General features: G+C 50.6%; 2 protein-coding genes across 3 annotated transcripts; both read right to left on the bottom strand.

Annotated features, from left to right (window-relative positions):
- Window positions 1-523: 523 nt before the first annotated feature.
- Window positions 524-6126, bottom strand: Neu1 (neuraminidase 1). The gene is made up of 6 exons (XM_048348153.1): window positions 5891-6126; window positions 5403-5595; window positions 3009-3271; window positions 1600-1782; window positions 1208-1430; window positions 524-1087 (listed from the first exon to the last, which is right to left on the bottom strand). The coding sequence occupies exons 1-6, from the start codon at window positions 6047-6049 to the stop codon at window positions 861-863; spliced, it is 1248 nt and encodes a 415-aa protein (XP_048204110.1). The 5' UTR covers window positions 6050-6126; the 3' UTR covers window positions 524-860.
- Window positions 6127-6459: 333 nt separating this feature from the next.
- Window positions 6460-21525, bottom strand: Slc44a4 (solute carrier family 44 member 4). 2 transcript variants are annotated; one of them, XM_048348122.1, is made up of 21 exons: window positions 21452-21525; window positions 19505-19553; window positions 18577-18650; window positions 18369-18447; window positions 17191-17290; window positions 16974-17099; window positions 16747-16807; window positions 14578-14668; window positions 14406-14489; window positions 13936-14171; window positions 13744-13843; window positions 12744-12836; window positions 12184-12286; window positions 9442-9695; window positions 9260-9354; window positions 9051-9154; window positions 8898-8971; window positions 8600-8670; window positions 8391-8485; window positions 8226-8310; window positions 6460-6710 (listed from the first exon to the last, which is right to left on the bottom strand). In XM_048348122.1, the coding sequence occupies exons 1-21, from the start codon at window positions 21483-21485 to the stop codon at window positions 6589-6591; spliced, it is 2130 nt and encodes a 709-aa protein (XP_048204079.1). In that variant the 5' UTR covers window positions 21486-21525; the 3' UTR covers window positions 6460-6588. The 2 variants fall into 2 exon arrangements, with proteins under 2 accessions (XP_048204079.1, XP_048204080.1); XM_048348123.1 differs by lacking the exons at window positions 6460-6710; window positions 8226-8310 and having other exon boundaries at window positions 8396-8485; window positions 8569-8670.
- Between the last annotated feature and the right edge of the window lie 118 nt (window positions 21526-21643).

The raw sequence follows: 21643 nt of genomic DNA, 5'->3' as shown, positions 1-21643 counted from the left end.
CTCAGGAGGCTGAGATCTGAGGATTCCCAACTCAAAGCCAACCGGAGCAGGAAAGTTCATAAGAGTCTTATCTCCAATTAACCACAAAAAGTTGGAAGTGGAGCTGTGCCTCAGCACAAAAGCTTGGAGATAGCACTCAGGACCAGAGTTCAAGTCCCCAGGAGCTGGAAAAAGAAGGAAGAAAGAAAAAGAAAGAGAGCGAGAGTGAGAGAGAGCAAGGGGATATGCTAGATTGCTAGATTCAGGCTTCTCCCATAAGCACACCAGCTACCTCTCTAAAACACGGTGTACACAATGAAAATCAAAAACACGATGTGCACTAACAAAACCACAGAGACTCTACAAATGCTCATCTCCTTCATGAAAACTTTTAAGTTCTGAATACTGTGACTCATAAATAGTGAGGGGAAGTGGCGGGGGGATGTACTCTATTCCTTACCCTGAAACTAAATATGGGGCTTTTCACCAACCCTTCACAAAGCTGGTGTCTTCCAACCCCTTCTCAGCAGCTTGGCCTTCTCCTGTTTCCTGAGTTTGCATTTATTCATTTCTCTAGGCCCACCTAGCCCTGCCCGAGAAAGGAGCAGCCATTGTCTTGGGAAGGCAGAAAGGGAAGCAGCCTGACCCAATGTAGTGGAAAGGAAGTACTACCAGGAGAGGGCAGGACTTCCGGCAGGTGGGTGGGTGGGGGGAGCTGAGTTTTTCATTCTAATAGGGGTGATCTCCCTGTCAAAGTGAAGTTGAATTGGCAAATGGGTAGAGTGTAAAGAAAAGTGGAGCTGTCCTTCAGGTATTTACAGCAGAAGCTGTGGTCCGGAAGGCAGAGTCTGGAACCTTCTGCCCCAGGGGCAGGGCACAGCTCAAAGTGTCCCATAGACGCTGATTTTGACCATGGAGATGCTTTCTGTGTAGTGGTTCAGGCCTTTCTCATACAGGACGTATAGCTGGGGTGACTCTTCTTCTCCAATGCTGCTGTTCTCTAGGGCTGCCAGGGATGAGTAGCCGCTGGGTCCTGGCCACAGCTGGACTGTCTCTTTCTGCCATGAGGTTCCATTGCTGAGGCTCCAGCGCAGGGTTAAGTTCACTCCTAGGAAGAGTCAGGAGAGGCAGGATGTTTGGTGTGCCCAGGGCACGTTTAGACACTGAGGCAGCCCTGGTTCACACACACACACACACACACACACACACACACACACACGGCACTCACTGGACTCTGGATGGGCTGGATTGGAGAAGAAGACAATGCCAGAGTTGGTGGCTATAGCTCCGGCTGCCACCACAGGATCCACAAGCTCAGGGTCAAAGGTCACATCTCGGAGCCTCAGTGTATCACAGGCGTCGTAGCTGCGGAGGACAATCCGGCAGTGGCAGTGGTAGTTATTCTGATTCCGGGCATTGATGATGACAGAACCATCTGGAAGCTCATAGGGCTAAGGGAAGAGACCAGTGCCGTGACCAGACGGTGGGGACATGGGGGAGGAAGAGAGCAGGGGCAATGCCTTGTCCCTCAAGGGACCCAGACCTGGGCCTGTGGGAGGAAGGGAGCTCTGGAGGGTGGGGCAGGTGGAATGGGTGGGCAACTTGCCATGGACTCCTCACCTGGCACTCATCAGGGTTGAAGTCATTCTCTCGCTTGGGCTGGCCATAAGGGATGCCACTGACCCCCATCCCGTAGTGCCAGGAGGCACCGTGGTCATCGCTGAGGAGGCAGAAGACTCCATCCCGTTCCAGCGTGCCATGGCCACACACGATGAGCCGGCCCTTCCGCGGCTCCCGCTGTTTCTGTGAGAAGAGGAGGTGGGTGTCATAGAGGGAGACAGGCACGGCCCAGGGAGAGGCAGGGAAACAACCACCTCCTAAATGTGAGGACACAGCTGGTTCCTTTCTTAAGGGTTCCAGAAAAATCCCACAAATGTAGGCTGAATAAACCTTATAGAGGGGCTGGGAACGTGGCTTAGCGGTAGAGTGCTTGCCTAGCATGCATGAAGCCCTGGGTTCGATTCCTCAGGAAGTGGCCCTGTGGCCCAAGTGGTAGAGTGCTAGTCTTGAGCAAAAAGAAGGTCAGGGACAGAGCCCAGGCCCTGAGTTCAAGCCCCAGGATTGGCAAGTAGACAAAAACAAAAAACCCAAACCAAACAAACGAAAAAAAACAAACCTCATAGACTGCTGCCCAACTTAAGTTTTTTGGTGCCAGTACTGGGGCTTGAACTCAGGGCCTCTCATACTTACTTTGCTTTTCCTGCTCAAGACTGGTGCTCTACCACTTGTACTTTCTACTTCCCCTTTTTGCTAATAAATTGGAGATAAGAATTGGATTTGGGGACTAGGGATATGGCCTAGTGGCAAGAGTGCTTGCCTCGTATACATGAGGCCCTGGGTTCAATTCCCCAGCACCACATATACAGGCTCAGGTGGCAGAGTGCTAGCCTTGGGCAAAAAGAATCCAGGGACCGTGCTCAGGCCCTGAGTCCAAGCCCCAGGACTGGCCCAAAAAAAAAAAAAAAAGAATTGGATTTGTCTTCCTGGGCTAGCTTAGAACCAGGATTCCCAGATCTTAACCGCTTAAGTAGCTAGGATTACAGGCTTGAATCACTGGTGTCCAGTCAAATGATCTTTGTGTATTGGTACTGGACTTTGAACTCGGGGTCAAATGCTTGCTAGGCAGGTGCTCTACCATTTGAACCATGCCCCCAGCTCTTTTTATTGTCGTATTTGTCATATAGAGTATGGCAATTTTGCCTGGGACAAGCTCAGACCTCCATCCTTCTATTGCCACCTCCTGAGTACCTAGGATCACAGATGTGGCCACCACACCAGCTTGTTCTGTCTTGCTAGCCTTTGTCCACCTTCCACAAGAAGCTCTTTCCTCCCAGATGTCTCTTCTAAATATTCCCACCCAAGACGGAAAGCCTGAGTGTATGGGATCTTTTCTTTAGGAGGAATCCACTTCAGGATATGGCTTAGATTTCCCCAGGTGGCCCCTTCCATTCATCTCCCAGGACAGAGACCTGAATGCCAGATCCTGGTCCTGGTGCAAACATCTCAGTGCCGATATCCAAGGAGAGATTCCGGGGTGGGCTCCAGGAAATGCCATCATCCTTGCTCCACACCAACATGGTGGAGGCCACCTGGCAGCGGACCTTGTGAGCACAGAGGGTGTAGAGAAGGAACACCACTCCGGTGTCCGCATCACTTACTACTGCCCCCAGGTTTAGCCCATCCGGGGCTTCCCCATCATCTACAATGAATTCTGTAGTAGACCAGGTGCTACCTGTTTAAAAAAGGAAGAAATGCAGAGTGAATGCCCCGGAGATACCCTTTTACCATAACTTCTTCCTAACTTCTTGTCTTACCCTAGAAATCCAAGACCATAATGTGGCCCCAGGGCCCTACAAGTCCTGCCACATCTTACTATTCTAGTCATAAAAGCTCTTATTCCTGACATTTCTCCCCTCAGGCATTGGTGGATGGCACTCCTGTAATTCTAGCTACTCAGGAGGCTGAGATCTGAGGACTGAGGTTCAAAGCCAGCCTGGGCAGGAAAGTCCAAGGACTTTTATCTTCAATTAACCACCAGAAAATTGGAAGTGGAGCTGTGGCTTTTAGTGGTAGAGCGCTAGCCTTGGGCAAAAAGAGCTCTAGGACAGCGCCCAGGTCTTGAATTCAAGCCCCATGATCAACAAAAACAAAATAAAACACATTATTTTCTTCAAGTAGTTGTAATAAAGGTGTTTCCATTGATCATTATCTACTGCACCCATTTCCTCAAGTTTACTAGGTCAGGGGTTGGGAATACGGCTTAGTGGCAAGAGTGCTTGCCTGGTATACATGAAACCCTGGGTTCGATACCCCAGCACCACATATATTTCTATGGGCCAGAAGTGTCGCTGTGGCTCAAGTGGCAGAGTGCTAGCCTTGAGCAAAAAGAAGCCAGGGACAGTGCTCAGGCCCTGAGCACAAGGCCCAGGACTGGCAAAAAAAAAAAAAAGTTTCCTAGGTCAGTTTTCATGTAGCACATTGAATATTAGGACTACAAACTTCTTAATTCTTCTTTTTTTAAAATATCAGTACTGGGATTCAAACTGGGCCTTGCACTGTCACTGGGCTTTTTCTGCTCATAGTTGGAGCTCTATCACTTGAGAGATCTCTCTAGTTTTGGCTTTTTGCTGGTTACTGGAGATTAGAGTCTCCTGGATTCGTCTTTCTGGGCTGGCTCTTAATCTCTATCCTCAAATCTCAGCCTCCTGAGTATCTAGGATTATAGGCATGGGCCAAGAGCACCTTAGCTCCACCTGGTATAATCTTCTTCGCTGTTAAGAATTACCTAATTCCACTTCCATGTTTATCACGGCACAATTCACAATAGCCAAAATATGGAAACAACCCAGATGCCCCTCCACAGACGAATGGATCCCAAAAATATGGTACTTATACACAATGGAATACTACATAGCGATTAGGAATGGTGAAATATTGTTATTCGCAGGGAAATGGTCAGAACTCGAACAAATAATGTTGAGCGAGACAAGCCTAGAACACAGAAAACAAAGGGGCATGATTTCCCTGATATATGACTGTTAAGAAAGGGAGACGGAGAGACAGAAGAGACCAAGTCTGTGAAACCAAAAACTGCTTGTCAAATAGTATTCCCCACAGGATTGGGACAGCGACCCAACAGTATGTAACTAAAATCAAACAACTACTCAACATATAAAGGTCAAAAATTGACCTCTCAGGGGAATACAATAGCTCAAAAGCTATGTATGTACATTCATATAAGACTACTGTCGACATATTGTCTAATATGGACATCACATTTAAAGCCCTAGGCAAACTTTCTTGGGCGTGGCCACGTGGCTACTGTATATGTTCTTGGTACATTGTGTATTGTGTATATGTCTACCTGACCTAGAGAAGGGATAGAAAAACAGGGCGTAAGATATCACAAGAAATGTACACACTGCCCTACTATGTAACTGCACCCTTTTGCACAACACCTTGTCCAAAAATTTGTGTTCAATAAATAAATAAATAAATAACCTAATTCCAGTCTTTGCCTAGATGTCGCCTATTTAAAATTGCAACCAAATGCCAGCACCTGCTGTACTCCTTGCTCTACTTAATTTTTCTCCATCGATTTAATCATCTCCCCAGTCCAAATAATCAAATTTATTTAATTACTATACTTATGGACTATCTCTTACCAAGAGAAGACAAGTCCCATGAAGACAGACACAGAATTCTGGCCTATTTTGTTCCTTTCTGTATTCACAGAATCTTTAATAGGGCATATAGCTGGTGCTTCAATAGACATTTTCCCCTCCTAAGGGGTCGGCCCCGATGAGCTCAGGCCTCTGCCCTCCAAGTTCCCCTATCCTTATCCATGCCGGGAATCTTTATACCTTGGTCGGTGGACCTTCGCAGGGCGATAAACTTGGCCCCCTCATCAGATGCAGACATTTTTCTGGCCTCGGAGAAAGCAAGGAGGGTACCCCGAGGAGTGGCTGTGATGAGCGGGATTCGGAAGGTGTCCACCGAGCCGATCTGCCTCCCACTCACCCACAGCAGCTGTTCCATGGTCACCAGCGGCTGCACCTAGGCGGGAGGAGGGTCGTCTGTCAAGGCGGAGCAGCTGGCCTGCCGGTTTTCAGACCGCGGGCAAGCGACTCCTGGGGAGATCCCGATGGAGATCCCGAGCAGGGAGAGCGGGGCATGGGGATCCCAGCAGAAGAAGGAGGGTTTGGGCTGAAGGGCAGGGAGAAGGGGCACTCGGGAAGGGTTTGGAATGGGGAAGGCAGGCATGGGGAACTGGGAGAGTCCTGCCGGGGATGGGGCGGGAGCGGGGGTGGGGGGGGGGACACCGGACAGAGACCCCCGGGCGGTGACTCACCAGACTGAAGTCGTTCCTGGTCCTCGCCTCCAAGCCATCCAGAGACAACAGCAGAGGGATGAGCGCGACAAACACCCCAACCCCACAGCCTTCCCAGAGGCCCAGGGTCCGAGATCCCCAGGATCTGCCCGGGAGCGCTAAGACCGAGGGCTCCCCCATCCTCTCTCCCCGGCCAAAATCCCGGCCGAGACCCAGACTGGGGCTGAAATCAGTCACCTGATCGGGGCCCTTTAAATTCAGAGGCCACACGGAACCTGCCCCGACCCGTCCCGCCCTCTGGCCACGAGTGCGCGACTCTGATTGGTCCTCAAACATCCTGACCTCCCGCCTCCCTTGTAGCCGCGCCTCTGCGATCTCCCTCTTGATTGGCTCTCTTTGCCGGAGCGCGTGACCCAGACGCGAAGTTTATTGACTAGGGCAAAGAAGGCGGTCTCATCTTTGTAGATTTTGATTGGCTATGGTTTCATCCCAGGGGCGGGACCTGTTTTAAAGCAACTTGGCTGGGTGAAAAAGCGGCCACGTGGGGCGTTGGTGTGGGGGGAGGGATATAGTAAGAACTGTACGCTTACTGAGAAAACAAAATATTAATCTTTAATACAAATCTATTTACTACAAAATCAATTTAAGGCAAAGTGTGGCGGGGGGGGGGGAGGGTGTCTGTACAGGAGGAGTGCAATCTCGAATCAAGGCGGGCTCTTTCACTTCTTCCTCTTTTTGTCTCCTGGGGGCACCTCGTTCTTTTTGCCCAGAATCTTCAGGAGAGACTTGGGCATGTAGTAGGGCCGGTCCAGGGAGCCGTCGTGGCGCTCTAGGTCTTCCACTGAGGGCGATATAAATCGGTTACAGCAGGTTCTGGGGTCCACTCTCCCCAACACCTCGGAAATGGGGGACTGGGAGACCATCCCTCGAGTTTTCAATCCAGGCTGCACCACCACCAGCTCGTTTTGTTTTCCTTTTTTCTCCTTCTCCCACCCCCACAGAGTTCGTTACCCTATTGGAATCTGTTCATGTAAAGTGGAGTCAATGGTATATTTCAGAGTGGTAATAATGATGAACACGTATAAAAATGCTTATCAGCCAAGGTGCCAGTGGCTTGGTGGCTCATACTTGTAATCCTAGCTACTCAGGAGGCTGGGGGTCAAGATTTGAAGCCAGGGGGCTGGGAATATGGCCTAGTGGCAAGAGTGCTTGCCTCATATACATGAAGCCCTGGGTTCGATTCTCCAGCACCACATATAGAAAAAAAAAACAGAAGTGGCGCTGTGGCTCAAGTGACAGAGTGCTAGCCTTGAGCAAAAGGAAGCCAGGACAGTGCTCAGGCCCTGAGCCCAATGCCCACGACTGGGAAAAAAAAAAGATTTGAAGCCAGCTCAGGCTAGAAAAGTCAGTGAGACTATCTCAAATTAATCACCAAAGAGTTCGAAATAGAGCTGTGGCTTAAGTAGTAGAGCTAAGGGGGTATGCTGGATATTGTATATATGCTTATCTGAACTAGGGAAGGGAAAGAAAAATGAGGGAGGGTGTAACAAATAAGACAAGAAATGTACTCACCACCTTATTATGTAACTAGCCTCTCTGTACATCAGCTTGTCAATAAAATTTAATTAAATAAAAAGCTAAGGGAAAGCCTCACATGCTGAGTTCAAGCCCCAATACTGTCTCTCTCACTCTCTCACACACATACACATACACACACACACACACACACACGTCAATTGCTTAGCACACAGCTGGCAGTATAGCTAAGTGGAAAACCATGAGGAGCAAATCTAATACAACAAAAGAAAAAAAAGTCTGAATGAATAGAATCCTCTTACTAGAGCCACCTTCTGGGAAGTGTCTCTTCTGGTTAATTTATACCCTAAAGTTCCTAGGGAAGGAGCAGAGGCCATCAGCCTGGGAACTTCTTTCTTTTTTTCTCAACCCTCTAGGCTTTATTTTTTATTTTTATGTGTGTATGTGTGTGTGTGTGTGTTGGTTGTGGGGCTTGAACTCAGGGCCTAGGCACTGTCACTGAGCTCTTTTTGTTCAAGGCTAGCACTCTACCACTTTGAGCCATAGTGCCATTTCTCGTTTTCTGGTGGTTAATTGTAGTTAAGAGACTCATCATAGACTTTCCTACCCTGGCTGGCTTTGGACTACGATCCTCAGATCTCAGCCTCCTGAGTGGCTAGGATTACAGGTGTTGGCCACCACTACCCAGCAACTCCTGGCTTTAGAATGCCATAAGAGGCTGTTCCTGGCTCCTTTGGTTCCTGAAGTACTGTCTCCACAAGCATCAAGTCTCCCAAAAAGCTTGGAGGAAATGGCTTGGGGTGAGGGGGATGTCACTCACAGAAACACAGGAAGAGTGTGTCCACACACATACTGAAAACACTGAAGAAGCCACTGGCGATGACATAGGCTCCCACAATGGAGGTCTACAAAGATACAAGGCTGGCTGGGATTAGTCTGTTCCTTAGGGAAGCTAGGGGATAAATCAAAGAGACCAGTTACTCACCATAATGGGTAGCCAATAATAGTTGAGATGGGGGTTCTCAAAGTCTTTACCCAGTCCCTTGATTCGGCCAGAGAAAAAAAAGAAGGACAAGACCCCTGCGGGAAAGTTCTGGACGTTAAGGCTGCTCCTTTGAGATTATCTGTTCAACTGCCCAGCACCCCTAAACCCTGACCCTTACCAACACCTTCAACCAAAGTCCTGGTCCTTACCGACGCCTCCAACCACCAGCAGCTTCCCAAAGAACAGCAACAGGTCTGTGACTTTATCCAGGACAACCACCCTGTGTCAGAATTTAGGGTAGATTGGGGGTGAGAGATCTGGAAGTGGAATTGGCTATCTCATTTACAGGACAACTAGGAAATGAAAGTGATGCATGTTTCATGATGGCTATGTGAGGAGCATTAAACCAAGCACAAGGCCTTCAGAGCACAGAATGCCATGAAGCTAGATTTGAGTGAGAGGGGGACAGGGCGGGGGGGGGGGCAGCTGGGGGTGGGAAAGCCTGACCTGACAACATTCCGCATGAGCAGCATGAAGGCGTTTTTGGCTGAGACACAGAAATTCTTTCCATAGATGGCGATCTATGGAGAGGAGGAAAGTCAGAGTTCTCTGTGGTGAGCCTACCTGGACCAAGTTGTGGGGTTTGACCGCGGTGCTCACCATGATGTATGCATTGCGGTTCAGGAACTTGATGAACTTCTCCAGACACCACAGACAGCACTTGAAGCAGCACATGATGCAGCGGGCCACTGGGTTCTGGGCTCCTAGGAGCAAGGAAAGTCCACGCTTGCCCACTGGCCTCTGACTGTCCTCCACTCCCAAGAATCCAACTGCTCAGTCAGGCCCTCTCCAGCTCCTGACCAGCTCACCTCTCAGCCTGTGGTCAATATACTCCAGGATGATCCGGGCTATCTGCACCAGGCTCAGGATGAGGGCTCCGAACGCCAGCGATCCCGTATGGTAACTGCAGAGGAAGTTAGGTGATTCGGGATAGCCTAGGACCCTAGGGTTCCTATGGTTCCTAACTCCCAGCACTCTCCCCCTAGCTTACCGGAGTGTGCGGATGAAGGCTGCGCTCAGGGGGAAGGAAGGGATATCCCGAGGCTTGTGGAAGGCCCAGTAGAAGGAGGCAAAGGCACCAGCCAGGACACATTGGCCGAAGGCCAGAACCCAGTTAAGGGTCCAGAAGAGCCCCAGGACTCCATAGATTTGTAGGTTGAAGAGAGAACGTTGTACCAGGCCTGTGGATGTGTAGCCCTGAAAGACGCACATCATCCCTGGGCAGGAGTAGTTTGTGGACTGTTCCTGGAGGTGGCAGGGAGGACAGGGTAAGGTAAGATCAGGGACGTCTAGAGAGGGACAGTGTGGCGCCCAGTTCTCCCTCCATTTCCAGTGGCCCCTGAGGTGCAAGAGTCTGTTCTTTCTACAGACTCATCTCCAGGTGTGGACTGTGTTCTGGCTATTGTATGAGGGACTTAGCTTCCTGCCCCCAAGACTGACCCCAGAGCTCCCAGGCCACCTGGCCCAAGCCCACTGCGTGTGGGTAGTGCCACCTGCTCCCTTTCACTGTCTCAGCCGCATCCTCCAGAGCCCATCTTGTGTTTTACCTAGGTTATCTGAGAACTTGATCCTTCCGACCAAGGTTAGCGGTGATAGAGGTTTGACCCACCTGATGACTTACACAAAGGATGGGATGCTGGACTACAGGTATGGCTTACATGGCAGAGTGCCAGCCATGAGCAAAAAAAAAGCTGAATGAGACTGAGGACTGGAGTTCAAGCCCTAGTATTAGTATGCACACACACATACACTCTATGTATACATAGATACATATATATATACACACATATACATACATAAATGTGTATATATATACATATATATGTCACACCTGTAATCCTAGATATTCAGGCCACTGAGATCTAGAGGATCACTTGAAGTCAGCCCAGGCAGAAAAAGACTTTTTTCCAAAATAACCAACACAAAGCAGGACCTGAGGCATGTCTTAAGTGGTAGGATATCAGGCTAGCAAGCCCTTTAAAATGTAAAAACTGAATCAGTCCAGCAAATAAGTTCTTCCTTCTTTTTATTTAAAAAAATTTTTTTTGCTAGTACTGGGCCTTGAACTCAGGGCCTGAGTACTGTCCCTGGCTTTCTTATTGCTCCAGGCTAGCACTCTACCACTGGAGCCACAGTGCCACTTCTGGCCGTTTTATATATATATATATATGTGGTGCTGGGCAATTGAACCCAGGGCTTCATTTGTATGAGGCAAGCCCTCTTGCTACTAGGCCATATTTCCAGCCCAAGTTCTTGCTTCTTTCCTTTTTCTTTTCCCCCTTTTTTTGTCAGTCCTGGGTCTTGAACTTGGTCTGAGCCACTGTTCCTGAACTTCTTCATGATCAAGGCCAGTGCTCTACCACTTGAGCCACAGCACCACTTCCTGCTTTTTCTTGAGTAGTTTATAGAGTCTCAGGGATTTTCCTGCCCAGACTGTCTTCAAACAAGGATCCTCTGAGCTCAGCCTCCTGAGTAGTTAGGATTATAGGCATGAGCTACTGGTCCCTTTCCCTTTTCCTCCCTCCTCCTCCCTTCCCCTCTCCTCCCTTTCTCCTTCCCCTCCCCCCTCCCCTCCCTTCTTTCTGCCCATACTGGAGTTTGAACTCAGGGTCTTACAGTCTCACTTGTCTCTTTTGGTCACAGCTGATAGTCTACCACGCGAACCATTTCTCCATGTCTTATTTTGGGGACAGAGTAACACAGATTTTTTTTTCTTTTGCCTGGACCAGTTCCAAACCATGATCCTCAAGTCTCAGCCTCCAAAGTAGCTGGGATTGTAGACAATAGCCACCAGCGCCCAGCTTCCCCCTCTCCCCGTCCAGTGCTGAGGACTGAACCAAGGACATTGGGATCTCTAGACAAGTGCTCTATATTTTGAAATTTTATACGAAAAAGAAATAAACCACTCCTATTCTTTTGGTTACTGCAAGTGGGTTTTAGTCCTCCCTGCTGGAAGGGGAGTGAGTAGCAAAGGAGAACTTGGTCATCCTGGGCTTGGCATCCATCCATAGTTGGTGCTGCCACACAGTAGGTCTTGTGCTGATATAAAACAGCTCTCTCTCTCTCTCTCTCTTTCTAAAATAGAATGCGGGCAACACCTGCTGCAGGCAGAGTGCACAGTTCCAGCTCAGAAGTGACGGACCAGAAAGGCTTAGAGCTCAATAGGTTGAGAGCAGTCTAGTGCCACACACCCTGGGGCCTCCCGGGGAGTTTGGGGAGACAGCTCCACCCTCAGGTCCTCCTAGGAGTTCCACCTGTGGACTTGGGGCCTCCTAGGAAGGTAGATTTTTAAAAACAAAACAAAGCCAAACAATTCAAGCAGTTACTGGCTCTTATCAGGGTCCAGGCATTATACAAAGGACTCTATGTACCCAGTGTCGTTTAACCTTTTCAGCCACATTGCGGAACAGGTGTTACGATTATACTCCATTTCCCAGAGCACTGGGCTGAGGGCGAAGCAGTTAATGGCCCATGCAGTAGAGGAAAGTCCTGCTATTCAGGCTTCCTGTCTTCCTCCTTCAGGCCATGCCTTCTGTCCTGTCTCACTTTCCTTCCCACAAAATGGGTGACTCAGCCAGGAGGAGGGAGGCGGCCAGTTATATGATCTTAAGCCAGTCCTTTGCCCACCCCAGGCCTCTATTACCTCTGTGGTATGGAGGATCTGAGCTAGTTGGCCTCTAATGTCCCCTCAGTAATATTGGACCCCTCTAAGTTCCTTTGCAGTTTCTCTTACCATAGGATCACAGGATGCATTCACTGGCACATTCTCACAGCCAGGAGCACTCTCATTGGACACCCAATAGACATACTGGGGTTGCCCGGATGTGGCCAGGTACCCAGAGGGGAGTCAAGGAAAGCATAGCCCCATGGCGTCTCCACAGGTCATCCCTTAGGAGCCATTCCTGGAAGCTAGTGCAAAGCGAACTGGAATTCAACCTATACTTAACTTACTCTTCTTTCTCTCTCTGTTTCTTTTTTGTGGGTCATGGGGCTTGAATTCAGGGCATGAGCACTGTCCCAGAGCTTCCCCCCACCCCCTGCAAAGCTAGTACGCTACCACTTTTCTGCACCATTTCCAGTTTTCTGGTGGTTAATTGGAGATAAAAATCTCATAGACTGTCCTGCCCAGGCTGGCACTGAACTGGGATCCTTAGATCTCCACTTCCTAAGTAGCTAGGATTACAGATGTGACCTCCACCAGCACCCAGCCTTAGCTTACTTTCTTGACTGTGACCCAGCGCAGGGCTGCTTTCTGCCCAGAGAAAAGTGTTCATTTAAGAGGACAAAGGATACAGAGCAGTCATAGCCCAGTAGGCAATGCAAATGACCAGGAGGACAAAGGTGACCAGAGGGTAGAACAGGGTTGACATCATCTGTCCCACAGCTCTGTGAAGAGAGAAAAATAATGCACCAACATAGTCCCAGGCCCACAGGGTCAAGCTTGGTAAAGGCCCCTTCTTCGCCCTGGTCAGGACCTGCCTGTTACCCTTGGCTGGGAACAGCCAGGCAACAACTCCATCTTCCATATCTGAATCCCCAGCACCAGTTGTGGGGCCTGAGGGGCTCACTGAACCATCTGAATAATCTGGCTTAAGAGATGGATGCTGGGTGCTTGTGGCTTACCCCTGTAATCCTAGCTGCTTGCGAGGCTGAGATCCGAAGATCATGGTTTTAAACCAGCCTGGGCAGGAAAGTCTGTGAGACTCATCTCCAGCTAACCACCCAGGAGCCAGAAATAGAGCTGTGGCTCAAGTGGTAGAGCACCAGCCTGGAGTGAAAGAGCTAAGGCCCTGAGATCAAGCTCCAATGCTGGCATGCACACGTGCACACACACTCAACACGCAATAAAAAGAATGTATAGAGGCAACAAGAAGCATAGAAGCTACCTGGGAAACCTCAGGGGCACTAGGGAAGAGAATTCCCAAAATGTGGTCTTCTGACAAGATCTGACAGCTGCTAGTAAGGAGTAAGCCGCTGCTGTTCCTTCCTGCCTAGAGTCCTGCCATTTCATCCAGTGACCCTATAGCACATCCATGGATCAGGTCTGTGTTCCAGGCACTTGCCAGACACCCATAGCCTTTACCATAACCCATAAGGTAGGGATTGACATTACGCCCATCTTATAGATGAGGAAAGGAAAACTGAGGCTCCAAGTGGTTGAGCCATGTTAACTTCACTATCTGTCATTTTCTGGGGCTCCCTACCACCTCTTAGGTACCCTCCCCCACTGGCCTGGCCTGTACTCCATCCCTCAGCCCCATTTCCCCACCCTCCCCCCCAGACAGGCCCTGACTTGCTGGCCTCCTGCAGCAGGGCGATGGCGATCCGAATCCGCTGCCTCAGGAAGATGAGCAAGAGCAGCAAGATGCCTTCGATCACAGCCAGCACGATCACTGCAGAAGGGGCAGTGGACAGAGCACCTGGGTCAGAGCCAGGGCAGGCACAAGCCCTGGGGGGCTGCAGGATGGATGGGGCGAGCACTCACGGGCTGCCAGCCAGGTCTCCTGCACACTCTGGTAGGCACTGAGGTTGGTGGTGAAGCCCAGCTGGTAGATGGAGGCACCCTTGTCCCGCAGCACCCGATACTGCTCCCAGCAGTGGTAGATGCCATAGGCCAACACGGCCAGTACCCCGAGGATCAGCACCAGCACCAGGGGCCCGGCTACCAGACGCAGAAGCAGGATAAACAACAGGCTCAGGATCAGAGCCACACCCAGGGCCCTGCAGGCGACAGGGCAGAGATGAGGGTCATCCTGCCACCCTAAAGCGTTGCCCAACCCCTGTTTCTCTTATAAAAGCCTCCCAAGCCTGGGATCCACTCTGCGCGCTTCCTCCTTCTCCTCTTCCTACTTTATTAATCTCAGCTTCAGACATGGGACTAGGGGGAAAGCAGTTCAGGGAAGGACGAAGGGAAAGATGGAAGGATGAGAGGATGAGGGGAATTGGGTGACTCACACAAGGATCCAATACCAGGACCGGGCAAAGTCCTCAAAGATCTTCACAGTGATGTCTCTGGCATTGATGCTGTCCAGAAGCCCACTGCAGGGGTGGGGGTGAGGGGACAGGGTCAGGTGGTGCTGTAGCTGCGAAGGAGTGTGGGATGGGTGTTGGGCAGGGAGGTGCCTACCTGATCCCTTGAGAGACACTGGTGTTATTGATTCCAGGGAAGTCAGGCAGTGTGTAATTAACGTTGGGCAACGGAAAACAACGTCCCAGAGCTGGAAGGGAGAATAGGTCCCACAGTGCAAGGGAGCAATGGACTCGGCTTCCCTGTAAAGCAGTAGTTCTTGCCCCGTGCAGCCTGGGCCACTCCCACCGCCCCTGCTCTGCTCCGCCTCCTCTCTGATCTGCAGTCCTTAAGCTCAACTTTGTAAGACCAGGGCATGGCCCAACCACCTTCTCCTTGGGCTCCCGGTTTCTCTGTTGGTCAGACACCTCTAGAGGCTCTGTCCTGAGAGCTACCATCTGTGCTCCCTGGCCAGGCTTCTGGGTCCTTCTGCTGAATAGAGCTCCCCATCCCCTCACTTCTACATCTTTGCTTTTGTTGAGCCTCTCTCTGAGCTTCTGTTCTGTCTCAACTCCTCCAGGAAGCCTCACCCAGCCCTGTCTCCCTCATCTCCTGTGAAGAGCTAGAAAAGCAGCATCACCCTGGTGACAACTTGGCTAAGTGGCCTTTTTGTTATTTACGTTCTAATGAGGAGGAAACAAGGTGCAAATAGGTTAAATAATTGACCCCAGACCAGTCAGCTAGACAGTGTTGGAGTTTGACTCCAGATCTCTCTGATTTTGGAACAACTACTTCACATACTTTATATTGTGCTTACACTGAAAGCTAGGTATCTTTCCTCATGCTGCAATTTAAAATGTTTTCCATTAGAAATTATAGGGAAATTATTATTATTTTTATTTATTTTTTTTTTTTTTGGCCAGTCCTGGGCCTTGGACTCAGGGCCTGAGCACTGTCCCTGGCTTCTTCCCGCTCAAGGCTAGCACTCTGCCACTTGAGCCACAGCGCCACTTCTGGCCGTTTTCTGTATATGTGGTGCTGGGGAATCGAACCTAGGGCCTCGTGTATCCGAGGCAGGCACTCTTGCCACTAGGCTATATCCCCAGCCCAGGGAAATTATTTTTAAAACCTCACAGCAGGGGGCTAATGGCTCCTGCCTGTCATTTAAGATATTTACGAGTCTGATATCTAAGGACTGGGATTAGAAGCCAGCCTAAATAGAAAACTCCCTAAGACTCTAACCAGCAAAAAAGCTAGAAATAGAAGTGTGGCTCAAGTGGTTTAGAGCACTAAGCCTTAAGCAAAAAAGCTATGCCCTGAGTTCAAACTGCAGTACTGGCAAAAATAAAAAAATAAAATAAGCCGGGTGCCGGGGGCTCATGCCTGTAATCCTAGCTACTCAGGAGGCTGAGATTTGAGGATTGCATTTCAAAGCTAGCCCGGGGAAGGAAAGTCTGTGAGACTCTTATCTCCAGTAAACTGCTCAGAAAACTGGAAGTGGCACTGTGGCTCAACTGGTAGAACACTAGCTTTGAGCTGAAGAGCTCAGGGACAGCGCCCAGGCCCAGAGTTCAAGCCCCAGGACCAACAAAAAAAAACAAAAAACCTCACAAACAGTGGTGGCACAAGCCTGTGATCCCAGCATTTAAGAGGCTAAGACAGGAGGATTACTATGTAGTCATCCTGGGATGCGCGTGTGTGTGTGTGTGTGTGTTGCCATTACTGGGACTTGAATTCAGGGCCTGGGAGCTGCTTCTGAGCTTCTTTTGCTCAAGGCCAGCACTCTATACCACTTGAACCACAAACCCATTTCCAGCTTTTTGGGGGGTAGTTTTTTGAAGAGTCTCATGGACATTCCTAGACAGGCTGGCTTTGAACCGCAATGCTCAGATCTCAGCCTCCTGAGTAGCTAGGATTACAGGTGTGAGCCCCCCTACTGGTGTGAGCCCAGCTGTGACTGTCTTTCAAAAAAAAAAAATCACAGCTGCTGTCAGAAGGAGCATCATACAGAATCAGCCTTTCCCAGCATATCCAGCTCTCCGGTAATCTTACAACCACCTCTGCTCCTTCCACCCGATGTAGCTCAGGTAGAGAGCTGTTTCCACCGCCCTTGGGTCTGTCCCCACTGCCTGGTGCACAGTAGGTGCTCAGTAAGCACTGGTGGCTTGATGGCAGCAGAGAGAGAAAATGGAGACTTGGTGCTCATCCCAGTTTCGCCACGGCCAAGCGGTGTGGCTTTCCTCATTGGAAGAACAAAAATATTGGCTATGATGATGAATGTCTCCTCACCTGGAGTGGAAGGGAGGAGGAAGCGGGGACAGAGCTCCTGTTGTAGGCTTTCCCGCACTGTCTAGGGGTGGAAAGGAGAGGATAGACATGGTAAAACAGAATAAAGAAGCAAGGTCTTCGTCACCACCAGGAGAGCCAATCAGTGATCATCAATCAACTTCCCTTCCCAGCCCCGCCCATTGTGGGCCCTCCTGGGCTGCAGTAATGATATTGGGGGCAGTGCTTACCATGTCCTGGGGTACTCCTGGCAGGCAAACGTTTCTGTTTCCTTTGGAGAAGACCTCCTCGACTGTCATTGAGAGCTGGGTTTCCTCCACAGCCCATGGCGCCTCTGGACAGGCAGACACACACACCTGAGGGCAGGGAATGTACTAAGTAGCTGGTACTTGGAGATGCATGGAATGGGGGGGGGGGAAGGGGGGCGGGCAAGTCCCAGGCTCTGACCTGGGGCGTGGGGCACTGTAGGCTGTTCTGGGCCGCCATAATGATGTTGGTGGTCAAGATGCAGCTGAAGATGTTGAAGTACAGTACATAGGGTTTGTCTCTGCAGAGAGGGAGGGAAGTGTGTACTTCAGGGTCTGGTTAGGTGTTGGGGGAGAGGAGGAACTACTTGGGTTTCTAGATTGTGATCCAGGTCCTGTGTGGCTCAATCACATCTGGCTTCTGGTTCTAAGCTCAGTTAGAGAGGCAAGGGAGACACTCGATGACATCCGAGTCATTCATATTACAACAGCCTCGACAGCAAATGTGTGAAATCTTCTTCCAGGTTAGCAGCTTTGAACAAGCCTTAAGGCCTCTACCTCAGTCACACCATAAAGTGATACCCTTTACTTCATGAAGCTTAAAAGTATATGTATACGTGTGTGTGTGTGTGTGTGTGTGTGTGTGTGTGTGTGTGTGTGCGCGCAGTATACCTCCTGTCTAGAACATAGTAAATGGTATATGATTGTTAGAGGATTTTTTGGGGGGGTTTGATGATGGTTTTAGAACTTGAACTTAACTTTTTCACAAAAGGCTAGCACTCTACCACCTGAGTCACAGTTCTACTTTAACCTTTTACGGACTAAATGGAAATAAAAGTCTCACAGACTTTCCTGCTCAGGCTGGATTGTCAAATGGCTCTCCTTACATCTCAGCCTCCTGAATAGCCAGGATTACAGGTCTGAATCACCAGCACCTGGCAAAGGTTGATTTGTTAACAATTTCCTGCGTATAGGGTAGTTAGTAATAAGTGTTTCTGGAATCACTCTGTGCGCCTCGGGTAAGCGAATCAAAGCTCAGAGAGGTTAAGCAAGTGATTCAAGGCCATACACCCAAAACTTAGTCTAGTCAAGAATCCAAACAGCAACCATGAACTCTAAGCCCATACACTTAACCGTGACTCTAACTCCCAGTCCTGGGGGTGGGGGGCTCAAGCTACCTGTCCAACCAGAGATGACTCTCAATATGGCCTCCAGTGATTGGATGGGGGGAGGGATGCCGAGGGTGGGGTGAAAACAACAGGGAAAGGATACAGAAGGAGCATGCATGGCTGTGCCTAGGTTGAGGGGGAGGGGGGGTCTTCCCTACCTATCCTGCGTCTTGCCTCCCTCTGGCCCCTTTCTTCCCACTTTCATACTCACTTATTCTCTCCCATCCCGCAGTAGGCTCCGGTGGAGTTCCTGGGGTAGAGGACTTGCCGAGGGTCTCCATACACCCAGGCTGGACACAGACCACACAGAGGCATCATGGAAAGGCAGAGGTGGGCAAAGAAGCTCTAGGGTGATTACTACTGGGTTTACTGCCCCTCCCCCCCCCCCCCGCCCCAACTCTGGACAACTGTGAACTCACCCACAATCCCTACCACGATGTAACCCAAAATGAAGAGAAAGAAGAGGAGGCAGCAGATGACATCAGTGCAGCTCCTGGGGGAGAAATAAAAGTCTGGGCAGGTGGGTTGGGAACCTCTCAGGAGGGAGGGCAAGGGACAATCTGGAGACCTGGGGAATCCTGGAGCCAGTGAGTATCAGCAGGTTTTATTTACGTATTTAAGAAACCTTTTGTCCTGCCAGGTGCTGGTGGGTCACACCTTCAATCTTAGCTACTCAGAAGGCTGAGGGTCCAAGTTCAAAGCCAGCCTGGACAGGAAAGTTCTTGAAACTTTTATCTCCAATTAACCATCCAAAAGCCAGATGTGGAGGTATTGCTCAAGTGGTTGAGAGCCAGACGAGTAAAAAAGCCCAGGGAGAGCAAGCAGACCTGACTTCAAGCTCCAGGACTGGCATAGGAAAAAAAAAACCAACAACAACAAAAAGGAAAAGCCCTTTCTCTGAGTGGGTCTCTCTTTCCCCTGAAGTAGAACAGAAGGCCAGCTTGGGCTAGCAGCAGAGCAGCAGAGCTTTAGTGGTAAAACGTGCTGATTGCAATGAGGCTCTTAGTTCAATCCCCAGAACCACAAAAACAAAGCAAAACCAAAGAAAAGCACAACTCAAAAGGGCTTAGTTGGCTAAAAATTTTCCCCAAAACACACGCACGCGCACGCACGCACGCACACACACACACACACACACCTGTGTAGCAGCAAGTGCCAAAATCAAGGAATAACTCCCCCAGCACCTGCAAGCCTCCTGCCAACTCTTTAAACAACAAATGAACCAGAACCCCTCAGCCAGGACAGAAAATTTTCTTGTTTTTACAACAGGTTTCTTACTAACTGGTCAGCCAACACGAAGCAAAACCAAGATCTCCCTCACCCCACAGGGCAGGGCCCAGAACTCACCGGTTTTTGATGGGTCCTCGAAAGGAAGGGTCATATTTGGCCGGTTTACCTGGAGAATAGGAGAATGAGGTAGAGGGTTCCTCTTCCATATATTCTTTTTTTTGTGTGTGTGGTTGTTTTTTTTTTTTAATTGTAATGGGCTTGAAGTCAGGGCTTCTTTTTCTCTTTTGGTTTTTTCCCTCAAGGCTATCTCTGTACCACTTGAGCCACACCTCCACCAACAGTTTTTTTTTTTTTCTGCTTAATTAAAGATAAGAGCCTCACTTTTATTTTTTAAAATTTGTTATTGCGCAGGCTGGCTTTTGAACCATGATACTCAGATCTCAGCCCCCTGGGTACTTCTCCGTGTCTGGTCCCTTCCTCAACCCTAGGACCCAGCTCAGGGGCCAGTAGAGGAGGAAACAGAGCCATGGGCAGGATCCAGACCTGGTCAGCGACTCAGCAGCTGTCTGCCAGGAACTCTACCCCATCAGGCAACAGGGCAATAAGGCCTTTATGGGTTTCCAGTTCACACTTCAAGGCCATTTGACTGGAAAGTGGCCTTGTCCCTTATCCCCCTCCTGGTCTGTTTTTCCAGAGGGCTCTTCCCAGCTGGGACTTAGGACTGTCTCCGTGGCTCTCCAGCACCATTTTTGTCCGGCACATCTCTGTATATCCTCATTCTAGATCCTGATCTGGACCCTCTGGAGCCCCCGTCCCTCAGCTCGCAGCAGCCCCTCAGCACAGCTGCATCCACTTTCTGGCCCCAGGCCAAGCAACTAAAGCCAAAGGGGGGCACACCTGCAGGGCCTGGGAGGAGGAAAGGGGTCCACACCTGCAGGGCCTGGGAGGAGGAAGGGGCCTTGGTAGACTCTCGCTCTGAAAGGAACTCAGTCCTCAGGCCACCACCACCAAATTCTGGGCAGCCAGTCAGGGTGACACCTGAGCTGGCTGGCCGTTGAGGTTGTGGCCACGTTTCTGTTCCTGGTCTTCCTTGAGTACATACAGGGAGGAGGTGGAGCCAGGCAGCCAGAGTCCCTGTGGGCACCCAGGAGGGAGGGTGGAAGGCTGGGCAGAGACGGGGAAGGGGTGGGCACCACTTGCCCAAAGAGCCTGGACTCTGTCCCACCCTGGCTCATGAACCTGCGGTCAATGATTGACCCAAAGCTGCTCCAGGAAGTCTTCTGGCAAGCTTGGGCCCCTTCCCCTGTTCACGGGGGACATGAGCCCCACCTTGAGGCGGCGGCTCCTCTCAGGATTATGGTCCCTCCACCCAAGAGACTTGGCTGGCCGGCTGCAGCCCTCATGACTTGAGGATCCTGGTGGCAGAGCCATAGCTCCAATTTCTTAGGACCCCTGGGACAGACTCCCAGACCTTTTCCTTCGTGAATTCTGGGTGCCCGGCTTCCCCTCTTCACAGGAACCCTACAGGACCCTGCCCCTGTACCTCAAAGTACCCCAGGCAGAGCCCCAGGAGCAGGGGTCAGTTCCCTCCCAGCCACAGCTCAGGGTCCCAGCTCCTCACCTCCTTACCAAGGAGACCCAGGTGGCAGGCCCTGGAATTCCTCCTCTGCACAGGACCCCAACAGACACTCCTAGCCTTTAAATCCTGAGTCCTGCCCCAACTTCTGCTTAGGACCCCAACCCTGCCACCTTCCATCCAGGCCTTGTTTGCCAAGGCCCTGCCCACAGGGTCCCAAAGCCCAGGCCTGAAATCTCCCTCCACCTCCTACAAAGCCATCTCCTTGTGCATCCCCAGATCCCAGCTTCACTCTGCAAATGGTGTGGCTCCCAGGGCCTGAACCCCAGTGCCCCAGGACACCAGTTCTGTCTTTCATTGACTCCTGTTTCCAGGGACCCAGGACTCTTCTGAGTTCCCCTGCCTGGATCTCACCTCAGCCACCATTGTCGGCAGTAGCCAGCCTGCCTCCCGCCCTCCAGAACACTAGCAGTTGGCCCCAGCCTCACCGTAAGCCTCGTTCTCATCTTGCTTTCCACCCATGGCTCAGTCTCCGGAGTGATTGGAGCCCGGGAGACCCGGCGTCTCACCTGCTCCCCGCCCCGCCCTCCCAACACGTCATAGCCACACCCCTGCCCGTGGTCCCTGACACACTCCAGTTCTTCCTTCTGAACTCCACAACTCCAAAGAGCAGGCAGCAG

The sequence above is a fragment of the Perognathus longimembris genome, chromosome 6 (genome assembly GCF_023159225.1).
Source record: "Perognathus longimembris pacificus isolate PPM17 chromosome 6, ASM2315922v1, whole genome shotgun sequence".
In the NCBI taxonomy this organism is placed as follows: Eukaryota; Metazoa; Chordata; class Mammalia; order Rodentia; family Heteromyidae; genus Perognathus; species Perognathus longimembris.
This window is presented reverse-complemented; position numbering and strand designations above follow the sequence as displayed.

Bases quoted from the DNA above. Each gene is read 5' to 3' on its own strand.
- Neu1 (XM_048348153.1), bottom strand. From the start codon at position 6,049: ATGGGGGAGCCCTCGGTCTTAGCGCTCCCGGGCAGATCCTGGGGATCT. The intron at 5,596-5,890 runs GTGAGTCACCGC...CCTCCCGCCTAG, and splicing joins CCAGGAACGACTTCAGTCTG to GTGCAGCCGCTGGTGACCAT. The intron at 1,783-3,008 runs GTCTCTGTCCTG...CTCTTCTCACAG, and splicing joins GACCAGGATCTGGCATTCAG to AAACAGCGGGAGCCGCGGAA.
- Slc44a4 (XM_048348122.1), bottom strand. From the start codon at position 21,485: ATGGGTGGAAAGCAAGATGAGAACGAGGCTTACG. The intron at 14,669-16,746 runs GTGAGGAGACAT...TCTCCCTTCCAG, and splicing joins CCTCCTCCCTTCCACTCCAG to CTCTGGGACGTTGTTTTCCG. The intron at 9,155-9,259 runs GTGAGCTGGTCA...CCTTGCTCCTAG, and splicing joins TATTGACCACAGGCTGAGAG to GAGCCCAGAACCCAGTGGCC.